The following is a 24,743-nucleotide window of genomic DNA, read 5'->3' as shown; positions in this document are numbered from 1 at the left end:
ACTCATATCTCACAGCTTCTTAAATGGTATACAAAGTTGTTGCATTGTTACAAATGTCAGTCCAAATGATCTGCCGAGCATTCAAGTTTTCTAGGAATGGTAACTGATCAGAGGTATTTGTGCAAAATGTGCATTTGTTGCTTTGTCACCTATAAAGCAGTGTGACCTGAGGAAACTGATCAGTGGATGTCAAATGAACATGATGTTTCTTATCTCAGGCCTGTGTTCTGGTGGTGTATCTAGAGTGCCCCTCTGTGTCCAGTGGGGGCTACTACAGCACATTCACAAACATCACCTACAGGTCCACATTAAGAAGAGCAGCTGCTGCTAATAAAACATTATTCTTTAGAACCACCTATTTCTTAGTCTTTCAATACAAATAAAAAGAAATGTCCATTTTTAAGCCTAAAAACTAAATTGATATAGTTGGAAAAGGGTCAAAAGGCCAGAGCTAAAACACTGCAAATGTCATCTTTAGTTGTGTGACGTCCTGCTGTCATCTGGCCAATCAGCAGAAGCTGACTGAAAGTGTCCTGTGGTGTCACATGCTAAATTCTATTTTATTTTTATATGCGCCATTTTCATTTTAGCTTTTCAAATATTTCTGTATAGCTTTAGCTAATGTTTTTATTTTATTTCATTTTTAGTTTTAATAATTCATCTTAAACTTATTTATTTCATTTACATTTTCATCTATTTGTAATATTTACTACATAGCTTTATTTAAATTACTGAAAAATATTTTTTTATTTAGTTTTAGCTTTAGTTAAAAATAACAGTTTTAAAAAGTATTTTGGTAATTATTTTGTTTAACTCATCCAGTTCAAGTTCAAGTTCAAGTCTGCTTTATTGTCAATCTCCACATGTACAGTACATACATACAGAGAATCGAAATTGCGTTACTCTCAGACCCCGGTGCATACAGATAACATTAACATTAAAGCCTAAAAAAATAACTAGATCAAATATAAAATGTAGATACAATTATACAATAAGGGAATTATAAAAAAAGACATAAAATAAAAATAAAAGTTAAAAATAAAGTTAAATAAAGCAGCGCAAGGTAAATGACAGATATAGTGCAAATCAATGAAGTGAACAACAGTGCAGTTAAAAGATTTTTTAGTGCAAAAAAATCACTTATTAAAAATATCTTTAGTCTGATTAAAGTGACAAGTGACAAGTGACCAAGAGCAGTTATTTAACTGACTGATGAGGTAGTTCCATGCCGAATGAGGTAGTGAGCGGTGTATATACTGGGAGAGTAAATGGAAAATTTTTCTTTTAAAATAATTAATTAATTTGTCATGCAGAAACATTGTGAAAAATAAAACTGAAGTGACATTCTGATACTTGCTATAAACTTTAACCAAAGATTTTGATGTCCATTAAAAAAAAAACACACATTGAAGATGTCAGTTACTCCGTTGCAAAACTGTTGAGTTGAAAGCAATTCTAAGTCGCAGTGTGATCAATCCAATACAATGACAGGGAACTAACTGAATGAAAAAGCATCTAATCCTGTTGCTGTCTCCACGCTCTTTTTCACTTTAGTGAATACTTTGAATGAGCTGTTAGCTGGCAAAGCTCAATCTGAGTGAAACTGTCAGGCGTGACAAACTGTGAATATCTTCTGGTTTGGTAGAGAGCCTGAAAGCTGTCAGTTTAGCCATCTTTAAACCTCTGAATTACTTAGCTGACTGTTTATCCTCATGATCAAAAAATACAAGCATTTGGTCATCAAAACATCTTGGTAAGTTTAACCCTGAAATTTCTAACTGAAAAAAAAAAAAAAATTTGGTTTTGTATAATTTTTGACTTCATTGGAATGCAATACAAAACTTGGTAAAGTTTTTGGCATTTGCTATGTGAAGAAAAAAATCACGGACATGATTTGAAAGGTTAAAAAAGTTGTCACACTTGTACTGTTCACAGTCAAAAATGATTGGGAATGAATGTAAGTGAATTTCATCAATAGTGGAAATGTTTGAGCACCCGCAAAAAATCTTACTGAAAGGTTTTCGAGATTTCAAACTCAAATTTGGAACACAGCTTGTTTAATTGTATAGCTTTGATTTTCATGTTCTCAGTTTTAGAGTAAAACATGGAATTCATATAAAATTAAGAAATATTTCTGTGCATAATAATAAACTTTCCCCCCCACTTTTTTACATCAGTTTTTTTTTCTTACATCACTTCAATAATTCTGCAATGTTTGTTCTTTAAAAAGAGACCAAACTTCAGACTGTGCTCCAAAGCATTTCAGATTTACAACAGTTTAAAAATTTCATTTTCAGGTCTACTGTTTGCTCAAAACGTGGTTGACGGATAATAAATGCATCATAACTATCACAAACCATGGTGAGAAGTCACAGATGACTACATTAAATCTCATTCATTCATTTGTTTGTTTGTCAGTGGTTAACAGGATCATCTGGTCATATTGGTTCATATTGAGCTTTTATTTTGAAATCCATGTCTCAACATTCCTTGGTCCCAACATTAAAGTCACATTGAAATCAAAATCAACAGTTGTTATTTGATATGAAATTTTCATCGATTTATATTTGCCACAGACTCTGTATTGAAAAACCCCATCATAAAAACCCTTTGGAAAATCTAGTCTTCTGGATTATTCATGCAGGTAATTATTTATTTAAACTCATTAAAAGGTATTACTTTATTAAATCTGTTATTCAGTTATTTGTCATATTTTTAAATCAGTTGCTACATATACATTACAAGATAGAGAAGAAAAGATGATAAAGATTCAGACTGATTTGTGTGAGAAAAAAAAAACTTTATTATAGGCTACAGAAAATTATTTTTATTAGTGTTTTTGTTAATAATCTTACTAAATCATCTAGTCATGTGATGCCAACACATCCCTGAAGGCGCTACCCGCTCCATGTAAATTAAAACTACAGAAAACAGTCTGTCTGGAGTCTTCATATCCTGAAAATGTATATAATAATAATAATAATAATAATAACAACATTGTATCTGTTTAAAATTTTCTGATTAGTCTAATTACTGTGTGCATGTTTACAACAGGTGTCAGAAAGCCCGCGGGAGCCTCTTTGAAAGTTTAATAGCTGTATTTCTCAATTTCACAATAAGAACTGTCAATCACGCTTAGAGTCTTATCCACGTGACCTCCAAAATCTGAGCTCGCAGTTTCACTTTAAGAAGCATGTAAACAAAGGCTCTTTTCGGCGGCGGCTGTCTATCGTAACGGGATTCACGAAGCCCCCAGCGAACATCTGGCTTTATCACGACGTGCGTCAATTGCGTAAATGTTCCCGTGATCGTGGGCATTCGCGCGCATGCTCAATGTCAGGGGGAGTGAGAGGAGCATGAATGGAGCAAAATGGCGGATCATGTGCAGGTAAGTAAATGATTTTGTTTTGTTTTTATTAAATTAATGAAATATGATCCACTGCAGTCTAATGACAGATCACGAGGCTTGTTTCGGCGATGCGCGTGTGTTGGTTTTAAATGCATGCGTCTCGCGGCTGGAGAAGTTGACTCGCGTGCTTTATTGGATGCGATTACCAAGTGTTGACTTGTGGCCTGTCATCATGTTGATTTTAACTCTGTGATCCAGGCTAACATACAACTCTGCAGCATGGGTGAAAGTTGTTTTTAAGCCAAATGTAAGGTATTTTATATTGAGCAGCAGAGATGGTAGACCCCGGGAGATAGTTTCTATTAAATCGCATGTAACTCTATAGCAACAGTGATGTTCTACATTGTAAACAAGGCAACATCCCTCATTCAGCCGCTTGCCTTGCAATGAATACACCGGCCTTGTAAACTCATGCGACAGTAACCCGAGCTCAGCGAGGCTTTTTCCAAGAGAATAGCTTCTCGGTGAGCCCAAAGGCGTATTTGCACGCGGTTATCTGTCATTGTGTAATTGCTGGACGCAAATGTGCCCGGTTCGCTGAGCTCTCTCGCTGTTAGCCTGTAGCTCGCGTGCTAACTCACGAGATTCTCCCGCGCGCCGCCTCGTCAAACCAAAAGCCCGACTAGAAACTATTTTTTTCTCAAAATTATTAAAACGCTATGCACATTAACATCTCCTGAGAATTTTAAATGGGTAACAGAGCTTAAAGACATACAAATATAAATTACTAACTATTTTTTTTATCAGCTGTAGTGGTTAAGGACAGTTGAATGACTGTGATGTCAGCACTATTCACTGTTTTGTAATGCATGTCATATTTAATGTTTTATTTTCTTTATGAGTGTTTATTAGTCGACATGTTGTTACATTTACTAAAATGCATGTCGTTTCACTGGTATTTAATAAGACTGTCCTGATAACGATCTTTGATAACTGAGGGGTTATTAAGGCCAACTTGGCAACCCAAGTCGTCTTGGGTGTAATAGACAGTTAAAGTCCGCTCAGAAATCAAAATAAATTTATATTTTTCTACCCCTTACTTTCCTCTGACTGGTTCCCGAACACATCCATAGTTAACAGTATTTTTGGACGTTACTGGAGCGTTAAACGCTAACGTTAGCGTGTTTTCAGACGGCCCCTGCTTGTCATCTGTCAGCTTGTAAAAAGCTGCTACACATCACAAATGACAAGACAGGTCATATTCGAGGGAAAGAGTTAAGGAGGTTAAACACAGTGTTGAATAACTGCATATTCCCATTAAATGTAATCAGGTGGGGTACAGTGCTTGTGTTAACCTGACTCTCATGTGCTCAGGCAACAGTAAACATGATCTTTCCAGTGTTGTTGTCTCGCGTCCTGTTACTCTGTAGGTGATGAAGAAGCCTTTTCATTTGCAGTAATAGATTATTAATTACCACCGGAGCAGCTTTGTGTCTTAAAATCCGTTTGAGTGTTGCCGATCACACCTTGGGTGGCGTACCATGCTTGTTTTAGACCTAAACCAACCTAAAAATGGTTCAGTGTGTGTTTGTTTACATACTTATCACAGAACATGTTGTGAGGTTAGTAGGTTGTTATGACTCGACAGTATTTCTTACGCGTTTAGCAGCTTTAAACTTTTAGTTTATTGTAAAATTGTAATTCAGAATTGTTTAGGTACACTTAAATGTTTAATGCAGAATGCTTAAAGCATGTTAATAGTTGGCGACAAAATGTTGTGGGTAGGTACAAACAGTTTGATGGTGGTTATTGATGTTAGTTGATTTAGTAAAAACCAATACATGTGTTCATTTTGGGCTTTTTAAACTTGGAGGCGTCTTATCTTTCCTGTGCAGTTGCTTGGAAATACAGCTTGCATTTTATCTATTTTTTTTTTTTTTGTATGTTTAGGGGTCCTCCCTGTTCTTTTAAAGACTCTTGATTCAGTTATCAGCAGGTTGCATCAAGCATATGCATCAAGCATTGACATAAAAAAACAGCTTGAAGTTGTGGAACGCACAAGAAAGTTTAAACTGTTCGAGTATTAAAGTGTTTATTTAACAAGGGATTTAACATTTGAGTGCAAAAAATAGTTCTGAGTTCATTAGTTCAGAATTCGTGAGCATAATAAACTTGATGTTTTTCATTAAGGCTGTGCATTTGTTGCATCTGCTGTTTTTCTGCTGATGCTGGTTTTGTATAGTTATGCTCCACAGGGAACAAAGAACTGTTTAGAGGCTTGTTGCTGCATATCACGGGTTAGCTCTTTCATTGCTCCTCTATGTATCACCGAAGTGTTTCGCTGACTTTTTTTCCAGTCACTCACCATATAGTCTTTCATGCATTCGTGAACCAGATACTCCCTCGGTGACCTAGAACAATAACTTGTGGATGTGATGTCTGTGCATTAATTTGCTCAATGGAACATTAGGGTCTAGTTTTTCATAAGCCTGATGTTTGATGTTGTGATTGTACAAGAAGATACTAAAGCTCTCTATCTTAAGATTATAAGACGTAGGGTACAGCTTTAGTTTGGACATGAATGATATTTCAAGTTGCGCAGTTTGTTGAGGAGTTGCGCTATTACAGTTTTAACTGCTAGAACAAATTAAGGACACTAAAACTGTCATGTGGTGTAATCAAGTAAATTAATAACAGATTTCCATAAAACCTTGTATGCGTCTTTATCAATGTTTTCAGAAAATATTAAAAAAATTTAAATATGGATTTATGGTAAAAGTATTTTTATAAAAATATTGTGATTTACTAATTTATAACAGTTTTTTGTTGGAGTTGCACCACATGACTAGCCTTGACATAAACGGGTCAAAATATTTGATATTTTGGGATCCTTATCGATTTGGACGCTTATGATTTGGCATACAGAAGTGTAGTTAAAGCAGTTTTGTCAAAATTATATTTTCAAGAAATGATTAAAGATTGTCCTGCTACTTTTAACTTTAGTCACCCTGACATTTTTTATTTTTTTAATGTATCCCCTAAATAAGTATCGAAATAGATTTGAATGCATATACTAGAAACATGCTTCAGTCTGTATAGTTGTATTTAAGTTCTTGTATGAATTTCATTTACGAATTTTTGATTAAAAAGATAGATGTGGATAGATGAAACTCATTGGCCACTTGAATACTAACAGATCTCTGCAAGTAGACTTTGTAGGACTTAGTTTATAAAAATAGTTGTTTAGACGTAGCAGTTTTATTGATTCCTCACTCAAATATGCTCTGAATGTCTTTTGCTGACACTAAACTCACGTGGGTCTCTTTTCCAGAGCCTAGCCCAGCTAGAGATCCTGTGCAAGCAGCTATATGAGACCACAGACACCAGCACACGTCTACAGGCCGAGAAAGCTCTGGTGGAGTTCACCAACAGTCCCGACTGTCTGAGTAAATGCCAGTTGTTGCTGGAAAGCGGAAGTGTAAGAATTAAACTTTTTGAAAACTGTGAAGAAGAGGACATCTGAGTTTTATCTGACAACAGTTTTCTAAAAAATCCTAGTCCGTGAGTTTGAGTTAAGCGGCTGTTTAACTTGACACTGTATTTGTAAAATCTTTACAGTCCTCGTACTCGCAGTTGTTGGCTGCAACATGTCTCTCCAAGTTGGTGTCTCGTACAAGCAATCCACTTCCTCTGGAGCAGCGTATTGACATTCGTAAGTTTATCAAGTCAGCCATGAGATCCATGCAAAGACTACATTTTAAAAGAATTGTCTCATTGGTTCCTCAGGAAATTATGTTCTCAACTATCTGGCGACGCGGCCGAAGCTTGCTGCCTTCGTGACACAAGCCCTGATCCAGCTCTATGCCAGAATCACCAAGCTTGGCTGGTTTGACTGCCAAAAGGAAGATTACATCTTCAGGAATGTCATTGTCGATGTGACGAGGTTCCTGCAGGTATGGTCCATTTTATAGTATTATTAGAAGATATTATATTCTTCAGAGTAATACTACTTGGAAATATATATATATTTTTTGTCACATCTTTAAGACAAGTAGGAACACGTGCATTTACCTTGCATTTAGTGCAACCGTTTACATGAGAATAGTTGGTAGCACTTTATTTTACAGTCCTGTTCCTCATGTACATACTATGTACTTATTATAGTAATTACAATTACTATGTAATAACTAGGTACTAACCCTGAACCTACCCCTAAACCTAACCCTACCCCATGTAGTTACCTTGTGTTACCAGAACTTTCTTAGATAAATACACTATAAGTACATGTAAGTACACATACTGTAAAATAAAGTGCAACCGAATAGTTTTATAAACCATTTACACAGTGATGTATTGCTCATGTTTAATGAACAAGGACATATGTCCTGACAAAGTTCAAGGTGATTTTGATAATTGCATCAAAAATATCAAACAAGATGTTGCCCATGGACGACTTGTATTTTGTAGACCATCAATAATCTATTAACTAGTTGTTTATAAGCATGCATATTACTAGCATACTGGCTGTTTATTGGCACAGTTGCAGTTGGCATCTGTGTTTTCTCTTTAGTGTTTCATTTTTAGTCGAAAATGACAAGTTCATCACTGAAGTGGAGTTGTCTCATGTGAAGTGTTTGTTACTCACACTCTCATACTCAGCATGATGGCATAATCGATGACACTGCATGTTTAAAGGCAACATTTTATTGTTAAATTTGAGCAATGTTCCAGAAGTTATGCAGTTGTTTTTGTCTGAAACGTATTTACTTTCAGGATAGTGTTGAACACTGCATCATAGGAGTCACAATCCTTTCCCAGTTAACCAATGAGATTAACCAAGTAAGTTTCTACACTCACACTATGTCTACATTTAGTCTGAAAGTCACCTGAAAGATAAATGACTTATTCCTAGATTCTCCTTTCGATTCTCCAGGCGGACTCAACACATCCACTTACAAAACATAGAAAGATTGCGTCATCGTTTCGAGATTCCTCTTTGTTTGACATCTTCACCCTCTCCTGCAACCTCCTCAAGCAGGTACGACTAATGCTTCAGAGACTGCACAATATATACAATATACTGTCTATATATTCTCCTTCACAACCGCTAAACCAGCCTGCTTGGGATTTTTGTCAAGGGCTCAGTGGATTGTTCTGTATGTCTGCAGGCATCTGGGAAGAACTTGAATCTAAATGACGAGAGCCAGCATGGGCTCCTCATGCAGCTACTCAAACTGGCCCACAATTGCCTCAACTTCGATTTCATTGGTACATCCACCGATGAGTCCTCCGATGATCTGTGCACCGTCCAGATCCCCACCAGCTGGAGATCAGGTGATCCGAGGGTTTTTGGCAACATATGAAGCAACTGTGTTTCAGTAGTTGTTTAAAGATTTTGTAAATTCTAAATGGAATATTTTTAATCTTCTGTAGAACTGCTTCTATATTCAAGATTTCTTGATAAAAAGGTGTCTTTCTCTCTCTCTGTTTTCTAGTTGGCTATTGCGATTTTTTTCTTTTTCTTTTATTCAGCAAGCTAGGACACATTAAATTGATCAAAAGTGCCAGTAAAGAAATGTATAATGTTACAAAAGATTTCCATTTCAAATAAATGCATTTGTTTTAAACTTTCTTCATCAAAAGAAAAAAAACCTAAGATGATTGTGGTTTCCACAAAAAAATTTAACCGCACAGCATTGAAGAGAATAAAATCAGCATATTAGAATGATTTCTGAAGAATCGTGACACTGAAGACTGGAGTAATGTTGCTGGAAATTTTGCTTAATTTAAATAGAAAAGAGTTACTATAGTAAATAATTACCGTTTTAAATATTTTTTATAACATAAATGCTGCCTTGGTGCGCAAAAGCCCTTTTGAGCAGTTGAAGATGTATTAGTGTTGTATTATTTAGTGATTTCTCTCTCTTCTGCAGCCTTTTTGGATTCCTCAACCTTGCAGCTGTTTTTTGATTTGTATCATTCCATCCCTCCCTCGCTGTCCCCCTTGGTGAGTGTCAGACAGACAGCATGACATGAGTGTGAAGAGATACAAGCCTCTGCCTCGTAGATAATGTCAAGACTCTCCCAATAATAATGTGAACAGTTTAGTATTAAATGTGCTGTTTGCCTTTCAGGTTTTGTCTTGTCTAGTCCAAATAGCATCTGTCCGGAGGTCTCTCTTCAACAACGCAGAGCGAGCCAAGTTCCTCTCCCTTTTAGTAGACGGTGTGAAGAGAATATTGGAGAACCCTCAAGTATGCAGTCTGTCCGGATATTACTTCTAGGAATAATTACTCTCATTGTATTGATTAGATAACATTAACATAAAGTTGAATTGATTGGCAGAGTTTGTCAGACCCAAACAACTACCATGAGTTCTGTCGACTGCTGGCTCGACTCAAGAGTAACTATCAGCTGGGAGAGCTGGTCAAAGTGGAGAACTACCCCGAGGTCATAAGACTGATTGCTAACTTCACCGTAACTAGTCTGCAGGTGAGTGAACGACTTTGCGTGCTAAACATAAAGCTAATATATGATTTCTACAGAAGTTGAACCAGCTTGACTGCAGTTTTCTGTTCATTTGCTGATGAAATCAAGTGAATGTGAGAAATTGGCATTTTAAAGACTGATAACTGTGGTGTGTCCCAGCACTGGGAGTTTGCGCCCAACAGTGTGCACTATCTGCTGAGCCTGTGGCAGCGGTTGGCGGCATCTGTCCCTTATGTGAAAGCCACGGAGCCCCACATGCTGGAGACCTACACCCCTGAGGTGACCAAGGCCTACATCACGTCCCGTCTAGAGTCCGTGCACATCATTCTGAGGTAAAGTGAGCACTACTTGAACTCACGGTAATCTCCGATGTCTTAAATGTGTGAATATACAATATCCATTCTATGCAGGGATGGTCTTGAAGACCCCTTGGATGATGCTGGCTTGGTGCAACAGCAGCTGGACCAGCTGTCTACTATCGGCCGGTGTGAGTATGAGAAGACCTGCGCCCTGCTGGTCCAGCTCTTCGATCAGTCGGCCCAGTCATACCAGGAGCTGCTGCAGTCCACCAACTCTAGCACAATGGACATCGCAGTGCAGGAGGGTGAGCTTGAAACAAAACCTGATATACAAATCAATATATTGCATTATGACTTAACATCACAATGCTTCTGTTACGTGTGTGTTGTCCAGGTCGTTTGACGTGGCTAGTGTACATCATTGGCGCAGTCATTGGAGGAAGAGTATCCTTCGCCAGCACGGATGAGCAGGATGCCATGGATGGGGAGCTTGTGTGTCGGTGAGGAATCACCATTAAAGGCCTGTTAATCAAAATTCAGTTAAACGATTTCTCTATTTTGACAGAATCAAAATTGGGGCTAATTGTATTTGTAAAATAATTTTTTGACCGTAGGTAATGCTTACATAAAAGCTGAAATACCCCAGGACACAAAGCACTGCATAACGTTTAGTTTTTGACACCCTCTTGTCACGAGAATGAAGAAAGTTGAACAGTATTTACATATTTTCAAAAGACCATTGAGATATTTGTATTCATGATGATGTTTATCAAACAGCACCAAATACAAAAGTACAGAGAAAGAGAGTCGGTTCCAGATTTTTCCTTTACTCACAAAATAGTCTGTTCATGAGTGCCACCAAGTTGTAGTTTTATGTAACAGCAGAGGCTCTGTGACCAAATGTCTTATTGGTTGGCTGTTTTTTGTTCTCAGTGCAGTTGAAAAAGATTAGCATTAACACCTGCCTGTATGTACAGTATATGTGTGTGTGTGTGTGTGTGTAGATAGATGTATATGAAAATTTAATTAAAATGTTTGTTGATTTTCACACAAAAAAAATTCTTTCTGTGAACAACAAAATATAAAAAAAACGTTACTGTTAATTTTTAAAAGCAAATAATTTAACACTGTTAAATATTATCTTTAGCAAAAAAAAAAAAAAAAAAAATTCACGCTATACTGTTCTAATTGTCTTTTTTTTTTTTTCTTCTTTCTCATATATAGTATTTAAGAAAACATTTATGGACGTTTTTTTTTTTTTTACTTTTAATTTATTTCTAGTTGTAAAACAAAAAAGTCATGAGCTCATGGGTTCTCACTTCTCATTGTTTGTTTCTTTACCTTTGTGTGTGTGTGTGTGTGTGTGTGTGTGTGTGTGTGTGTCATTTTCAGAGTTCTGCAGTTAATGAACCTCACAGACTCACGGCTGGCTCAAGCAGGAAATGAGAAGCTCGAGTTGGCCATGCTCAGTTTCTTTGAGCAGTTTCGCAAAATCTACATCGGTGACCAGGTGCAAAAATCATCAAAGGTAATTCTAGTTATGTTGTAATTCGTCTGTCTGTGCGAGTGTGAACTTCAAGCTGTGGTTTGTTTAGACAACTAATCTAAAACAAAAACAACAAATCAGCTAGCAGTCAATTAATTATTGATCTCTCGTAACATTCACAGGGGTTTGCCTATGAACGCTCAGAATGGATGAAATTTGTGAATGTGTTGAATGTGTCTGGGCTTTGAAAAGAGGCAGTCGATTGAGCTTTTTTGCATGCTTAGAAGACTTGTGCGTTTGATAGGGTTTTCTATTTTTTTGGGGTGGGGGTTATGTTTGAGATGACAGTGTCCTGTCTCAACTAACCGGAAAGCTGAAGTTTTCTCTCCTGTTGCTCAGATTCCAAACTGTGAACAGAGAAGATAAGTGCACATAGAAAGACTAGTGATTCCTCTGAACCTGGCTTTAGTTCTGCTTTAACCTGTTGTCCTTTACCTTGGAATTGAACACCTTAAAATTCCCTCTCCTGTTAAAAAGTGTAACATTTGCGCAAAAGCTATTGCAAAGTCTGATTTGGAGAATTGTCCCAAATGACACACTTAATTTGGACCATAGGGATATAGATTTCAGAGTACTGTTACCCAGCAGCCCATGCAGCAAAGACTCAGAGGATTGTGCCATTTGGGACTGGACTATAATCAGAACTCGACAATAAGGATTATTTGCTTGCTTCCAAGATTTTAGAGCCTTGTGGTTAGTGCGTCAACATATACAGCACAATTGAGCTCACGGCGACCCGAGTTTGATTCCCATCTTGAGGTCCTATGCCGATCCCACTATGTTTGTGTATATATCCATACAGTATACAACTATTTATGTACAGTGTGTATGTATACTGAATTTGTCACTAAATGTTGAATTTAATGTTTTCACTTGGAAATTAAATTGACCTTCCTTTTCCCTCTTTTCTGACCAAATCGATGTAGTTTTTGGATTTGTGAGAACCCCTGTGATTTGTCATATTTGCTTGCTTCTCGAGGCCTTATATATATCACCCAGTTTTTTTAGTAGTTTAACACATAACATGTTATAAAATAGATTGTTCAAGCTACAACGCAAAGCACCAGTTCGGGATGAATACAAGATGAGAGGAAATAATATACTTTTGTTTGATCCCTAGTTATATCGAAGACTATCAGAGGTTCTTGGCTTGAATGATGAGACCATGGTACTCAGTGTTTTCATTGGGAAAATGTGAGTATGTAATAAGTGATGGGTATAATTAACATAAAACCTAGTTTTGACACAAAAAAAAGATTCCAAAAAAAAAAAAAAATGTAATGTAGAGTTTTGTTTTAATGCAGAATCACCAACTTGAAGTACTGGGGACAGTGTGAACCAATCACATCGAAGACACTACAGCTGCTCAATGACCTCTCGATTGGATATCCTTACACGCATGTTGCTGGTTAAAATGTAAAAAAATATTAGCATTGTTATTGAGGATGATGGACTGTTATTTAATGTAAATGTATAAAATGGTCCGTGATGTATTTGACAGTGAATGTGTTCTTGTCTGTTTCCTTAACATTAATTCTCACATATAGCAGTGTAAGAAAACTTGTGAAGCTCACTGCTGTCCAGTTCATGCTAAACAACCACACGGTAAGTGTCCAACCTGAGCCTTTCTCCTCCTCAACTCCACTTCAGCTCTATTTGTCCTTGAAGCACAATTAAGTTAATTATCTAGTTGTTGTTTTTTTACTGTTCTTTGTTTCTGGAGTTACTTTAACAAACTGACAGTGTCTTGTTTTCCTTCGGTGTGACAGAGCGAGCACTTTTCTTTCCTGGGTGTGAACAATCAGGCCAACCTTAGTGACATGAGGTGCCGGACCACTTTCTACACAGCCTTGGGAAGACTTCTCATGGTAGATTTGGGTAAGGGTGTAACTGTAGAAGTATCTATAGAGATAGCATACAAGTGTCATGTAAAAAGGACATCTTAAGAGACATTCTGTGTCTTTGACAGGTGAGGACGAGGACCAGTTTGAACAGTTCATGCTTCCTCTTACTGCTGCATTCGAGGCCATTGCTCAGATGTTCAGCACCAACACCTTCAATGAACAAGAAGCAAAAGTGAGATGTTATATTGTTTATCATACAACCTCAGTGTGGCATGAAACATTTGCAAAATACCTTGTATTTTCTTATTTGTTGTGTATTTGTTTTCTTCAGAGGACTTTAGTAGGACTGGTGAGAGATCTGCGGGGAATTGCCTTTGCCTTTAATGCCAAGACCAGCTTTATGATGCTCTTTGATTGGATGTATCCTTAAATTTACATTTATTTGTTTGTTTAATGTTTATTTTATTGGTGTAATTTTATTTATTTTATTTGTCTTTTGTGTAATTATTTGTTTTTGTTACCTTTTTTTGTTTATTTTAATCTTTTCATTTGTTTATGGAATTGTGTAATTGTTTTGTGTAATTTATTTGTTTTTGTTTTCTTTTTTGTCTATTTGCATGTTTGTCTTCATTTGTTCAATTGTTTGTAATTGTTTTATTTCTGTAATTATTTAGTTTGTTTTTTCACTTTATTGTTTTTATTTAGTTTGTTTTGTGCGTCTGTTCATTTATGTTGTGTAATTATTTATTTATTTATTTGTGTTTCTTTGAATGTTTTTTTATATATTTATTTTGTGTAATTGTTTATTTGTTCACATTTTTGTTTGTTTGTTTGTGTATATATATTTATTTTATTGTTTTCATTAATTTATGTTTATTTATTATAAGTTTATTTAAAAATGTAAGAAAATAATAAGTAAATTATATTAAACTAATCTCTTAGGTTAATTCAGATTGAATGCCCATTTTGATGTGCTCCTTAACAGATCTTAGTTACCCCTCTTACATGCCCATCTTACAGAGGGCAATAGAGCTCTGGTACCATGTACCTGCCTGCACCACACCGGTCCTCAAACTCATGGCTGAGCTCGTCCACAACAGGTAGGCTATGTTACATTTCACATGTGTCCTTTAGAGCTGAGTTTAAAGGTTATGCATGTATGTTCTCTGGCTTATATTGTGTGTTTTTGTTGTTGCTTTTTTTCACATGAAGGTCACAGAGATTACAGTTTGATGTGTCGTCACCGAATGGAATCCTGCTGTTCAGGGAAACCAGCAAGATGATTACAACATATGGTACAAACTCCCCTATAATAACCCAGTTTTCATGTTTCAGTGAGCTGTTCCCCCGGTATGGTGTAGCTGTATTAAATATTGAAAACTTCAATTGAATTATCATCGTAATAGTAATGGCATTTATCCACTTAAAGGGAATCGGATCCTGACGCTGGGTGAGGTGCCAAAAGATCAGGTGTACGCGCTGAAACTGAAGGGAATCTCCATTTGTTTCTCCATGCTGAAAGCCGTATTAAGTGGCAACTATGTCAACTTCGGCGTCTTCCGTCTGTATGGAGATGACGCCTTGGACAATTCCCTGCAGACCTTTATTAAGCTGCTCTTGTCCATCCCTCACAGTGACCTGCTGGTAAAAATCATCAGCTGTCAGCTTAGGATTGTGTCCTTCAGCATTCAGATTGATTGGTTTGTCCTTGTTCTTCCAGGACTATCCAAAGCTCAGTCAGTCTTACTACTCTCTTCTGGAGGTGCTAACCCAAGACCATATGAACTTCATCGCCAGCCTGGAACCTCATGTGGTCATGTACATCCTGTCCTCCATATCAGAGGGGCTCACAGCACTTGGTAAGGACCTTCTCATCATTGTTTTTTTTTTGTGTGTGTATGTGTAGCTTCCTCTTTTACACTCTTTAATCTCACAAACTCTCCTGCAGTTCCACTATGGACTCCTAGGTGCTTGTGATCCTTTAAACCAGAACTCTGTTTCTGTTTGTCTCACTCCAGACACAATGGTATGCACTGGTTGCTGCTCAAGCTTGGACCACATAGTTACTTATCTATTCAAGCAGCTGTCCCGCAGCACAAAGAAACGAGCGGCGCCCATGGCCCAGGAGAGCGACCGCTTCCTTCACATAATGCAACAGCACCCCGAGATGATCCAGCAGGTGAGCTCAGGCTTCGAAAGCCCTTAGATTAAAAAATACAAATAAATCATCAAATAAACACTTGTTTTTAATAATTTAGTGTTTCGTCATATTTAAAGCATAAGAGGAACAAAATAGGTAATTTTGACAGCCATTTATGTCCGTTATAAACTATATTTCCCTTGTGTATGTCTATCAAATACTTCTACATTTTGAAATGTATTGGAGATACTTGATCTGACATGATTTCTCACAATCTTATCCAGATGCTGTCCACAGTGTTGAATATCATCATTTTTGAAGATTGTAGGAATCAGTGGTCCATGTCCCGGCCGCTGCTTGGCTTGATTCTACTCAATGAGAAGGTATGTGATAGATTTTTTTTTTAATGTTTTTTCTTTTAAAAGACTCTTATGCTCACAATGGCTGCATTTGTTTTAATCAGAAATACTGTAAAATAGTGGAATACTCTTACAATTGAAAATAATTTTTCTATTTGAATATAGTTTAATATTTATCTGTGTGATGACAACACCAGAATCCGTCCTCCAGTCTTCAGTGTATGGGATCCTTCAGAAATCATTCTGATATGCTGATTGGCTGCATTGTGTTTGTAGTATTTTGCAGATTTGAGGAACAGCATTGTGAACAGCCAACCACCAGAAAAGCAGCAAGCCATGCATTTATGCTTTGAAAATCTCATGGAGGGCATAGAGCGAAACTTGCTAACCAAAAACAGAGACCGGTAATTTGATTTACTTACACATTTTTGTCTTACTGTATAATGGTTAATTCTTTTATTTATTATTATTATTAAATAATGCTGACACTTGAACAGACAGTGGAGGAGGTTTAGATGCTCCAGGTTTAAACGGTGTGGAAATGAATGTGTCTTTATCATAGCTGAAGGGAACAACAATACGACTGCAGTTGAACAAACAAGCGAACATGACACACAAGCATATTCAAGCAAAAGCCAGCATACATTAGTTCTGTGAAACAAAGCAAAACCAATGTTACTCCCCAGTAGGCCTCCCCGCCCCTTGAGTTCTCTCCAGCGCTGGATAGTTGATCCGATATTTATATAGATCCTGCTTCTTGCCATATCGTAAGCCAGTTTTGTTATTTATCTTCCATCTCTATCTTTCTGTCGATCGCTCGGCACGGCTAATTTCCGTTCTGTGCACTGAGCGCTCTCTCTTTCACATCATGAGTAGACACGCCCCTTACTGCTGATTTGCTATAAGTGTGATTTGGTACTCGGCCCAACTCGGTTTTCTAAAGCGTTTTTGTAAAAATACATACCCCAACTTTAATGTTTCTCTTTTAAAACAACGTAAAAACGTATTGCCGCACGTGCACGGAGGTTGCGTAAGAAACCATTACAATCCACAACAACTATCGCAAACAATACAAAAGATGCTTTAATTTAAGCAGAATACCTCAAAAGGAGATCGCTGAACTCCAGCTTACTTGTATGTCACGTACAATTCATCATACTGTTTGTTGTTGTTTTTCCGATCACTGCGCCTCCGCAGAGAGAGTGTGTGTAAATGGTTACCAGATTGCATAAAGCAAAAAGCTGGCCAGATTAGTGTATCCATTTGACAGAAAAGCTCTGATTATGGGATTTGATCTCGATATCTGGCAACCATAAACATGAACGCTCGCAGAGAGTCTTGTACAGTAGTCTGAAATGTTTTTGCTCCACTTTTTTTTCTTTTTTTCAACAAAAATGAAAATGTTTTGCTAGTTTTTGTTGTTTAACTACTTTTTAGTCTAGTCTTTTTCATCTACGATACTGCATGTTCATTTAGTCTCAACTATCATTTCATGACCGTATTATTGTCTCAATTAACGCTAGTCCAATATATAGTATACATTCTCACTTTATTTAATTTTTTCCCACAGGTTTACACAGAATCTTTCAGTATTTAGAAGAGAAGTCAATGACTCCATGAAGAATTCCACATACGGGGTAAACAGCAACGATATGATGAGCTGACATTCCATAGAGCACCAGGCCCTGCCCACACTCCCACCTGCCCCTGGCCCGGCTGCCGGGGGACCACCGCTGCGCAAGCCTGCACCTCCCACTCCCCTGTCCCTAAAAATACCCCATTACCTCTCTCCCTTCACACCTCCTCCCTCCACCCCTTTATATATATAAATATATATATATATAAATATATACATATTTTAATGCCAGTTTCTAGAGGTCATTCTCCTTGACCATACTCTTGTTATTTGGGGCTCAAAGTCCAAAGAGAGAGAAGAGGGTATGGCAGGGGAATGGGTTTGGGGTGTGGGACGGCACCAGTGTGGACTCTAGAGTGGGCGGCACACCTGAACCACTCTTAGGGACAATAGGGTGTGTGTGTGTGTGAGCATGAGTGTGTTGGGAGAGCATGTCTGTGGAAGGACGGGTTATGATGAGCTGGGATACATAGTGCTCTGCTTTTGCCTGCCTTGTATAGAAACACATAAGGAAAAAAAAAAGTGTAAATTTTTTTTCATAACATTTTCAACAATGTTTATAATGATTACGATTTAAGACAAATAATGAGTGTGATTGAACATTTTTACAGTCTAGTAAGTTAGTGCAACTGCTGAAGTGTGGGTTTGTCTGTATGGAGAGACTCGTTTATATCTGGGTGACGATGTGGGATTGAGGCGTGAGTGCTGGGATTGACCGCTGTCCACAGAATGGGCGTGATCAAACGTTGAATAGAATCACAAGTTGTACATTTATTATTTTTTTTCCTCTTCGAATTGACTATGGAACGCAAACAGGAGCTCTGTAAATACACTAAACCACTTGCGTTAACGTCTTCAGAAGGAATACCGTTTCCCTCGAATCTTTGGCATGATGAAGTCTTGCGTCAACCTTTAGGTCACCTCGACATCCCCACCACCTCCGTCACCGAGGCTGTTCTTAGATCTGCTCACTGCTGGCCTGGGAATGGTCCTAAAATGACCCCATTCCCATTTGAGAACGCACGTGTAACCTTTCCCCTTTTGTCTCTGAAGGGTTCGATCGTATCGTCTGTGGATTTGATTAGATAAAAGTGACTTGGTTGTGGTGAAGTTTCCCTGCTTTTTAACCTCACAGGCTTCCAGTCTCTCGTGGCTTTATTGTTGATCTTGCGTTCTTCAGTAGTGGAGCCTATAGAATGTAGCAGAGTCCTTCAAATAAAAAAGACCCTGGTACTCAAGTCATCGTGACCGGATCACTTTCGACAGTTGTATCTAGCTTTACCCCTTTTTTTTTTTTTTTCTGGATTCGTTTTATTTTGGATAACAGAAAACGCATCAGAATATGGTAGATTTAAACACCGAGGCCGAATGGAGTATATTAGCAACTTGTGCTACTCAACAGATGTTGCTGCTAACTGTTTGTGAAGAACTAGCTCATCTCTTAACCATGTCCAACGCTCATGGATGTTCACTTTCTTTTCTTGGTTCCCAGATGTGAATGTGTTTTTCTTGGCGACTGTGTGTTGGGTCCATCGAGTGATAAGGTAGCTGGTTGAATTGTTTGATTATTTGTTTGGATGTCTGCTACATATAGTGTAAGCATTGTGACTGCAAAATAAACATCATTGGTTTGTACTAGTCTAGTATGTGCACATTTTGTGATCGCAAAATTAGATCAAACAGGCATACTTTTTAAGTCAACAATTTGACCCTTTTTGGAATAAACATCTCTATTCTTATAATCAGCAGGGTTCCCAAAGTCATAGAAAACCTGGAATTTCCTGTAAATCAAAGTCATGGAAGTCTGTAGTGAGTGGAATCTGCTCAATGTTTTATTGGATGGAACAAACTCTTAGTAATTTAATGCCTGGGGATGCAGTTAACTTTACAGCAAAAATCCCAATAATGTTCAAATTGAAAGAAAGTCGGTATTGGGATGCTCTCAAGGGTGAACTTTGAACTTGAGCCTCCGCATCCCATCAAAATCCTCCTCAAAAGCAGGTTCTGGAGGTATTTAAGTCATGGCAATCCTACTTACAATACAATCGTTTTTCACGGGGATATATGTACTGTTATTTATTGCAAACAAAAGGTGCCAGACATTGCAGGAAAATCAAAACTGAATTAAAAACCAACCAACAATTGCATACAAATGAGAAAAGCAACTCTTTTACACACATTTACATATGGGGAAAAAATAAGTAGGACATTTATAACTGTTTCTCCACTTCTCTAAAGATCTCCTCTACACCAAGAAGGTCACTTGAAATATTAAGCTGTCATGATTAACTCTCAACTTTTTTCTGTTGTTTGGTTTTTGAACCGGCTTTGTGGACAAAGTCATTATATCCTTCTCTGTTTCTCGCAATCTCAACGGCGTAAAACTGGATCCTGGTCGCTGAAATAAAAACGGAGGAGAAAATCAGGCGCTTTTTTTTTTCAAGTTCTTGATCTGTTTCCGGTGAACTGTGAGAGGTGTGTAAACCACTAAAAGGAGTGCACGTGTGGCATGACATACCAAATATAGTGTTCTCCTCTGTGTAGTCCTTCTGACAGTCTAGACGTAATAATGTACCATAGTTGAAGTCCTCTACAACTCCTTCAAACTGGTTACAAAAGGGCCTCCATTTCTGAAAGAAAGAAAAAAAAAACACTTTTTATACAGTCTATGGTGAAAGCTGACATTAAACACCAGAGTGATGTCACGCACCTCTTTAGCTTCCACCGACTTCAGCAGCTCAGGCTCCAAAACTGCGATACAGAGGTCAGGAAACTCTTCCCGGAACTTAGTATATATCTGCTCGTCGGATTTGGTTAGTTTTAGAAGTTTGGGCTCAACTGAGGAAATAAGCTGTAGAGGAATAAACCCGTCAGAGAAGCTGGATATTACAGTGGCAGGGTTGACTGTGACATTCATTCACTTACATTATAGTAAACTTCTGCGTGATTGTAGGCTTTCATAGCCCACAATACTTCCAACTGGGCCTGATATCAAAAATAAAACATTGTTAGTATTGTTTTAATATGATGAAACATTTAAGAAAATCAGTTCCGTGTATGCAATTTCTTATTTATTTGCAAACATCAAAAAATGTACCCAACTCACATCATTTCCATACGCCTCTGCTGGAAGAGAGAGCGCATGCGCAGCTGCGGTGGCCCCCTCTACCCCCTGTTTATTAAAGACAGACATATTTATTGAGCATTAGTGTATTCAAATGTAATACGTAAAACCTGCGACTTTAAAAACCAAAACTGCCACAAGAGACTAGAATTCACGTATTTATCAACACTGTCGAGTACCCTTGTCAGTCTACAAAAGCACTACCTAGATATTTTAAACCTAGGTGAATCTAAATATCAGTGATGGTTAAGGAAATTATTTCGTCTTGCTGATGTGTTTCGTTATTTTTGTCACATGCCCATAACATGCTTGTTAGCATGCAGGCTAACTAAGATAAACAGATGTATCGTTCTGGGCTCTGAACGGTTATGACATTTCCCTGAGAACAGCTGTTTAATAAAATACTATTTTTGCTTATCACGTTATTGTGCAGTGCCTTGATAAGTTAAAATTACTAATTTTGCTTACCAGAGATGCAAGAACGTCCCCCGTATCCATGCTGACGCCTCGTGACCCGGATGAGCTACGAACACGTCATGACCACAGGTCATGTGACTTAAATGCGTTTGTTGTTTTCAGTCTGCTGTTTAGATCAGCTACTGAATTAATATGAAGAATATAAAATGAAACATGACCACCTCTGTTACAGATCTCGTTGTTTTTTGTGAAAGTATATTTTTCTCATCCAGTTAAATGTTTTATCTTATTTAGAGGTGTAATGATGGGGTTCTTCAAACTTATTCTTAGAAACGTTAAGTGGAAAGAGTTTACTCTGTGGATGAATTTTAATCCTTATTACATTTCCAGTTTTTATATAAAAAGGTTATAAATACAAAACTAGAGCAAAACTGAAATGAAACAAAATAATAAATTGTAGTGAATAGATGAAATAAAGCACATATGAAGTCATGTATTTATGTACATTTCGAATTAAGGTGCATTAAAAGTCAGTTAATATAAAAACGTGCAAAGTGAGCATTTAATCTAATAATAAATAATAATAATAATAATAATAATAATACGTTTTATTTATATAGCGCCTTTCCAGAGCTCAAGGACACGTTACAATAATAAAGGCTATTGACAAAGAGAGCAGACAGAACAACAATAGGCAAATGAGAGTGCAAGTACAGTAAGTGAGAATTGGGTAGATGGGGCAGCAACCAGCAGAGAGAGAGAAAAAAAAAAAAAAAAAACTTAAACTATTAAATCTATTAAATAAAACCACAGTGAGCAAGTTTTTGGATATGGGATTTATTTTGGTCAATTAAGTACCACATTTTAGCTATCATTTTGTTAGGATGGTTAAGCAACATTTTATTTTATCCTTGCTTCTAGAAAATCTTCAATCTTTCTGCTTTCTAACAGCTTCATTTGGCTGTAAACATTAAATTTTAGCGTAGCTTTAAAGGGTTAGTTCACCGAAAAATGAAAATTATGTCATCAATGACTCATTCTCATGTCGTTCCAAACCCGTGAGATTCATCTTCAGAACACAGTTTAAGATATTTTAGATTTAGTCTGAGAGCTTTCTGTCCCTCCATTGAAAATGTATGTATACTGTCAATGGTTAGAAAGGTAAGAAAAACATCATCAAAGTAGTCAACTACCACTTTATTCAGCATTGTCTTCTCTTCCGTGTCTGTTGTGAGCAAATTCAAAACACTGCAGTTTAGTGATATCCGATTCGCAAACAAATCATTCGATGTAACCGGATCTTTTTAAACCAGTTCACCAAATCGAACTGAATCGTTTTAAACCGTTCGTGTCTCCAATACGCATTAATCCACAAATGACTTAAGCTGTTAACTTGTTTAATGTGGCTGTCTCTGTGCTAGTGTTATGAGCCCAGGTAAACCGAAGGGGTGAATGAAGGGCAATCATCGCCAATGATGTCATTACGTTGAGCGCAAAAGAACCGGTGAACCATTTTCTTCAACCACTTTATTGAATCAAACTGTCCGAAAGAACCGGTTCGCGGAAAAGAACCGAACTTCCCATCACTACTGGTGATCCGACAACCGATGCAACCGGTTCTTGACTCGAGTCCATCTTTCGTTGATTTGTCTGTATGTGTATTCAGTGCCAGTGAGCAACAGACTTCAAAAAAACTCGCTCACAACAGACCCGAAAAAGAAGACAATACTGAATAAAGTCGTAGTTTTTTGCTATTTTTGGACAAAAATGTATTTTCGATGCTTCAACAAATTTTAACGGACCCTCTGAGGTCACATGGACTACTTTGAAGATGTTTTTATTACCTTTCTGGACATGGACAGTACCGTACACGTTTTCAATGGAAATAGAATTTGTCTATTTTAATGTGACCAAATATTTTTCGTTAGTGAGAGAAATGTTTAGTTTGAAAAAGTTTAATATTAAGACACAATTATACAATTGGCCTAGCTGAAAAAGAAAATAAGAAGAGGAAGAAATATTTGCAACACTGATGGAGAGCTGAATGCTGCGAGCATATGCAGTGTTGTCAAGGTAACATTTGGTCAGTCATTCCAGTCCAGTCAAACACTCTTATGAGACAGTAATGCCCTGCACCCTTCAAAGAACACACTTCAAGGGTTCTACCTTCGAAGGGAGTAGGGCATGGATGCTCATTTCCGTTTGGAATTTGCCCTAAATCGTAATATGAGTTTACCTATGGGATAAACCCAGAGTCTCCACATCAGAAACAAGCCATAAAACGAGTATCTGAAGACTTGTGGTTGCATTTTGAGGCAAAGCTAAACTATTAGCATAATTGGTTATTCTACATTTAATTAACTGGAAAATACTATAAATGTACCGGCTGTTCAGTGTGATGACATTTAATGTCTCCTACAATGCCTGTAGTCGCATTTAGCAACTTGTTAGCAACCGACGAGGAACATAATAGTTAAAAAAAAATCATGAATAGGGTTTAATTTAACCAAACTCCTATTTAAAAAAACCATTGACTCTGGAATGATGGAACCGGATGTGCTAAAATGCTAAGTCGCTTCTGTTTTTTTGCCTACAAAGTGACGATATAGTTCCCCTTTCTACCTTTCTCCGCCATCTAGTGGTAACTATCTGAATAAAAACATTCATGTGTACTATTTTTGTTGTTGTTGTTGATTTATTGTTTGTTTGTTTGTTTATTTATTTTTAAATGAGCTTTTTCAAATACCTTGACTTATTTCGATCAAGAAATTGTATCCTGGCTCTTTTCTAATTGATAATCGCAGTAGAATCTAAGTTTAAGGTTTTGTATTATTTCCAGGGGAAAATAGAGAAAGCTACTGTCAAAGTCTAAACATATACATACATAAACATAATAATCATAAACATAAATAATCACTGGTTTGTAAAGGCCAGTTGAGGATCAAATATAGCACATATCCTTATCAGAGAAAATTTTTTATTAGAAAAAAATAGCATTACATCACTTGCTCACCAATGGACCACTTTGCAGTCAATGGGTGCCGTCAGAATGACAGTCTGATACAATCATCACAAAAATCAACATGACTCATCATTTAGATATTTTTTGTCTTCAATCCATTGCTTCCAGGTAAATAGTGCAGTGAAAATGACACCACATCAGAATCAGGAGAGAAATATGTTTACAAGTGAAAACAACCTAATAACTGGGGAAATTATGGATTATGAACTCATAATTTGGCCAGAGGTGATTATTTAAAGTTACAAACTCTCAGCTTCTTGCTTCACAACACCAGTTAATTAATGGACTGGAGTGCATAGTGAATATGTGATGTAATGCTAAATTTCTCCAAATCCGTTCATTGCTACATTGTATACACTTATTTTATCTGACTGGTTGGCTTTTTTTTACTGTAAAATGTTTTAACCCTTTTTTTTTTCTTTTTTCTTTTTTGTTTGTTTTCTTCATTTTTTGCCCCACAGTGGTAATGTCTAAAAAACTATATAGACCGCATATGGGGGATTATGAATGCGTTCCGA

The 24,743-nt window shown here is 37.1% G+C and overlaps 2 protein-coding genes across 3 annotated transcripts; one reads left to right on the top strand and one right to left on the bottom strand.

The window, feature by feature from the left end:
• The first annotated feature begins 3,220 nt into the window (after positions 1–3,220).
• On the top strand, positions 3,221–19,297 carry LOC128021305 (exportin-7). 2 transcript variants are annotated; one of them, XM_052608421.1, is made up of 28 exons: positions 3,221–3,388; positions 6,681–6,827; positions 6,968–7,061; positions 7,136–7,302; positions 8,123–8,188; positions 8,283–8,387; positions 8,518–8,683; positions 9,283–9,356; positions 9,484–9,603; positions 9,695–9,841; positions 9,998–10,170; positions 10,249–10,442; positions 10,532–10,637; positions 11,530–11,665; positions 12,804–12,877; positions 12,988–13,072; positions 13,229–13,288; positions 13,453–13,561; positions 13,653–13,759; positions 13,859–13,947; positions 14,520–14,627; positions 14,740–14,822; positions 14,957–15,171; positions 15,248–15,386; positions 15,546–15,706; positions 15,952–16,050; positions 16,303–16,430; positions 17,597–19,297. In XM_052608421.1, the coding sequence occupies exons 1-28, from the start codon at positions 3,371–3,373 to the stop codon at positions 17,688–17,690; spliced, it is 3,264 nt and encodes a 1,087-aa protein (XP_052464381.1). In that variant the 5' UTR covers positions 3,221–3,370; the 3' UTR covers positions 17,691–19,297. The 2 variants fall into 2 exon arrangements, with proteins under 2 accessions (XP_052464381.1, XP_052464380.1); XM_052608420.1 differs by having other exon boundaries at positions 8,262–8,387.
• A 175-nt stretch (positions 19,298–19,472) lies between these two features.
• On the bottom strand, positions 19,473–21,356 carry LOC128021307 (protein PBDC1-like). The gene is made up of 6 exons (XM_052608422.1): positions 21,255–21,356; positions 20,769–20,834; positions 20,588–20,647; positions 20,373–20,513; positions 20,181–20,292; positions 19,473–20,060 (listed from the first exon to the last, which is right to left on the bottom strand). The coding sequence occupies exons 1-6, from the start codon at positions 21,282–21,284 to the stop codon at positions 19,948–19,950; spliced, it is 522 nt and encodes a 173-aa protein (XP_052464382.1). The 5' UTR covers positions 21,285–21,356; the 3' UTR covers positions 19,473–19,947.
• Between the last annotated feature and the right edge of the window lie 3,387 nt (positions 21,357–24,743).

The sequence above is a fragment of the Carassius gibelio genome, chromosome A10, assembly GCF_023724105.1.
Source record: "Carassius gibelio isolate Cgi1373 ecotype wild population from Czech Republic chromosome A10, carGib1.2-hapl.c, whole genome shotgun sequence".
In the NCBI taxonomy this organism is placed as follows: Eukaryota; Metazoa; Chordata; class Actinopteri; order Cypriniformes; family Cyprinidae; genus Carassius; species Carassius gibelio.
The sequence above is the reverse complement of the archived record's forward strand: the minus strand, read 5'-3'. Positions and strand labels throughout refer to the sequence as shown.

Excerpts from the sequence above, each read along its gene's own strand:
- LOC128021305 (XM_052608420.1), top strand. Across the intron at positions 13,289-13,452 it reads TCATGCTAAACAACCACACG|AGCGAGCACTTTTCTTTCCT; the intron begins GTAAGTGTCCAA and ends TCGGTGTGACAG. Across the intron at positions 16,431-17,596 it reads CTAACCAAAAACAGAGACCG|GTTTACACAGAATCTTTCAG; the intron begins GTAATTTGATTT and ends TTTTTCCCACAG.
- LOC128021307 (XM_052608422.1), bottom strand. The coding sequence starts at position 21,284 with ATGGATACGGGGGACGTTCTTGCATCTCTG. Across the intron at positions 20,835-21,254 it reads GGGACGTTCTTGCATCTCTG|GGGGTAGAGGGGGCCACCGC; the intron begins GTAAGCAAAATT and ends TTTAATAAACAG. Across the intron at positions 20,648-20,768 it reads CAGAGGCGTATGGAAATGAT|GCCCAGTTGGAAGTATTGTG; the intron begins GTGAGTTGGGTA and ends TTTTGATATCAG.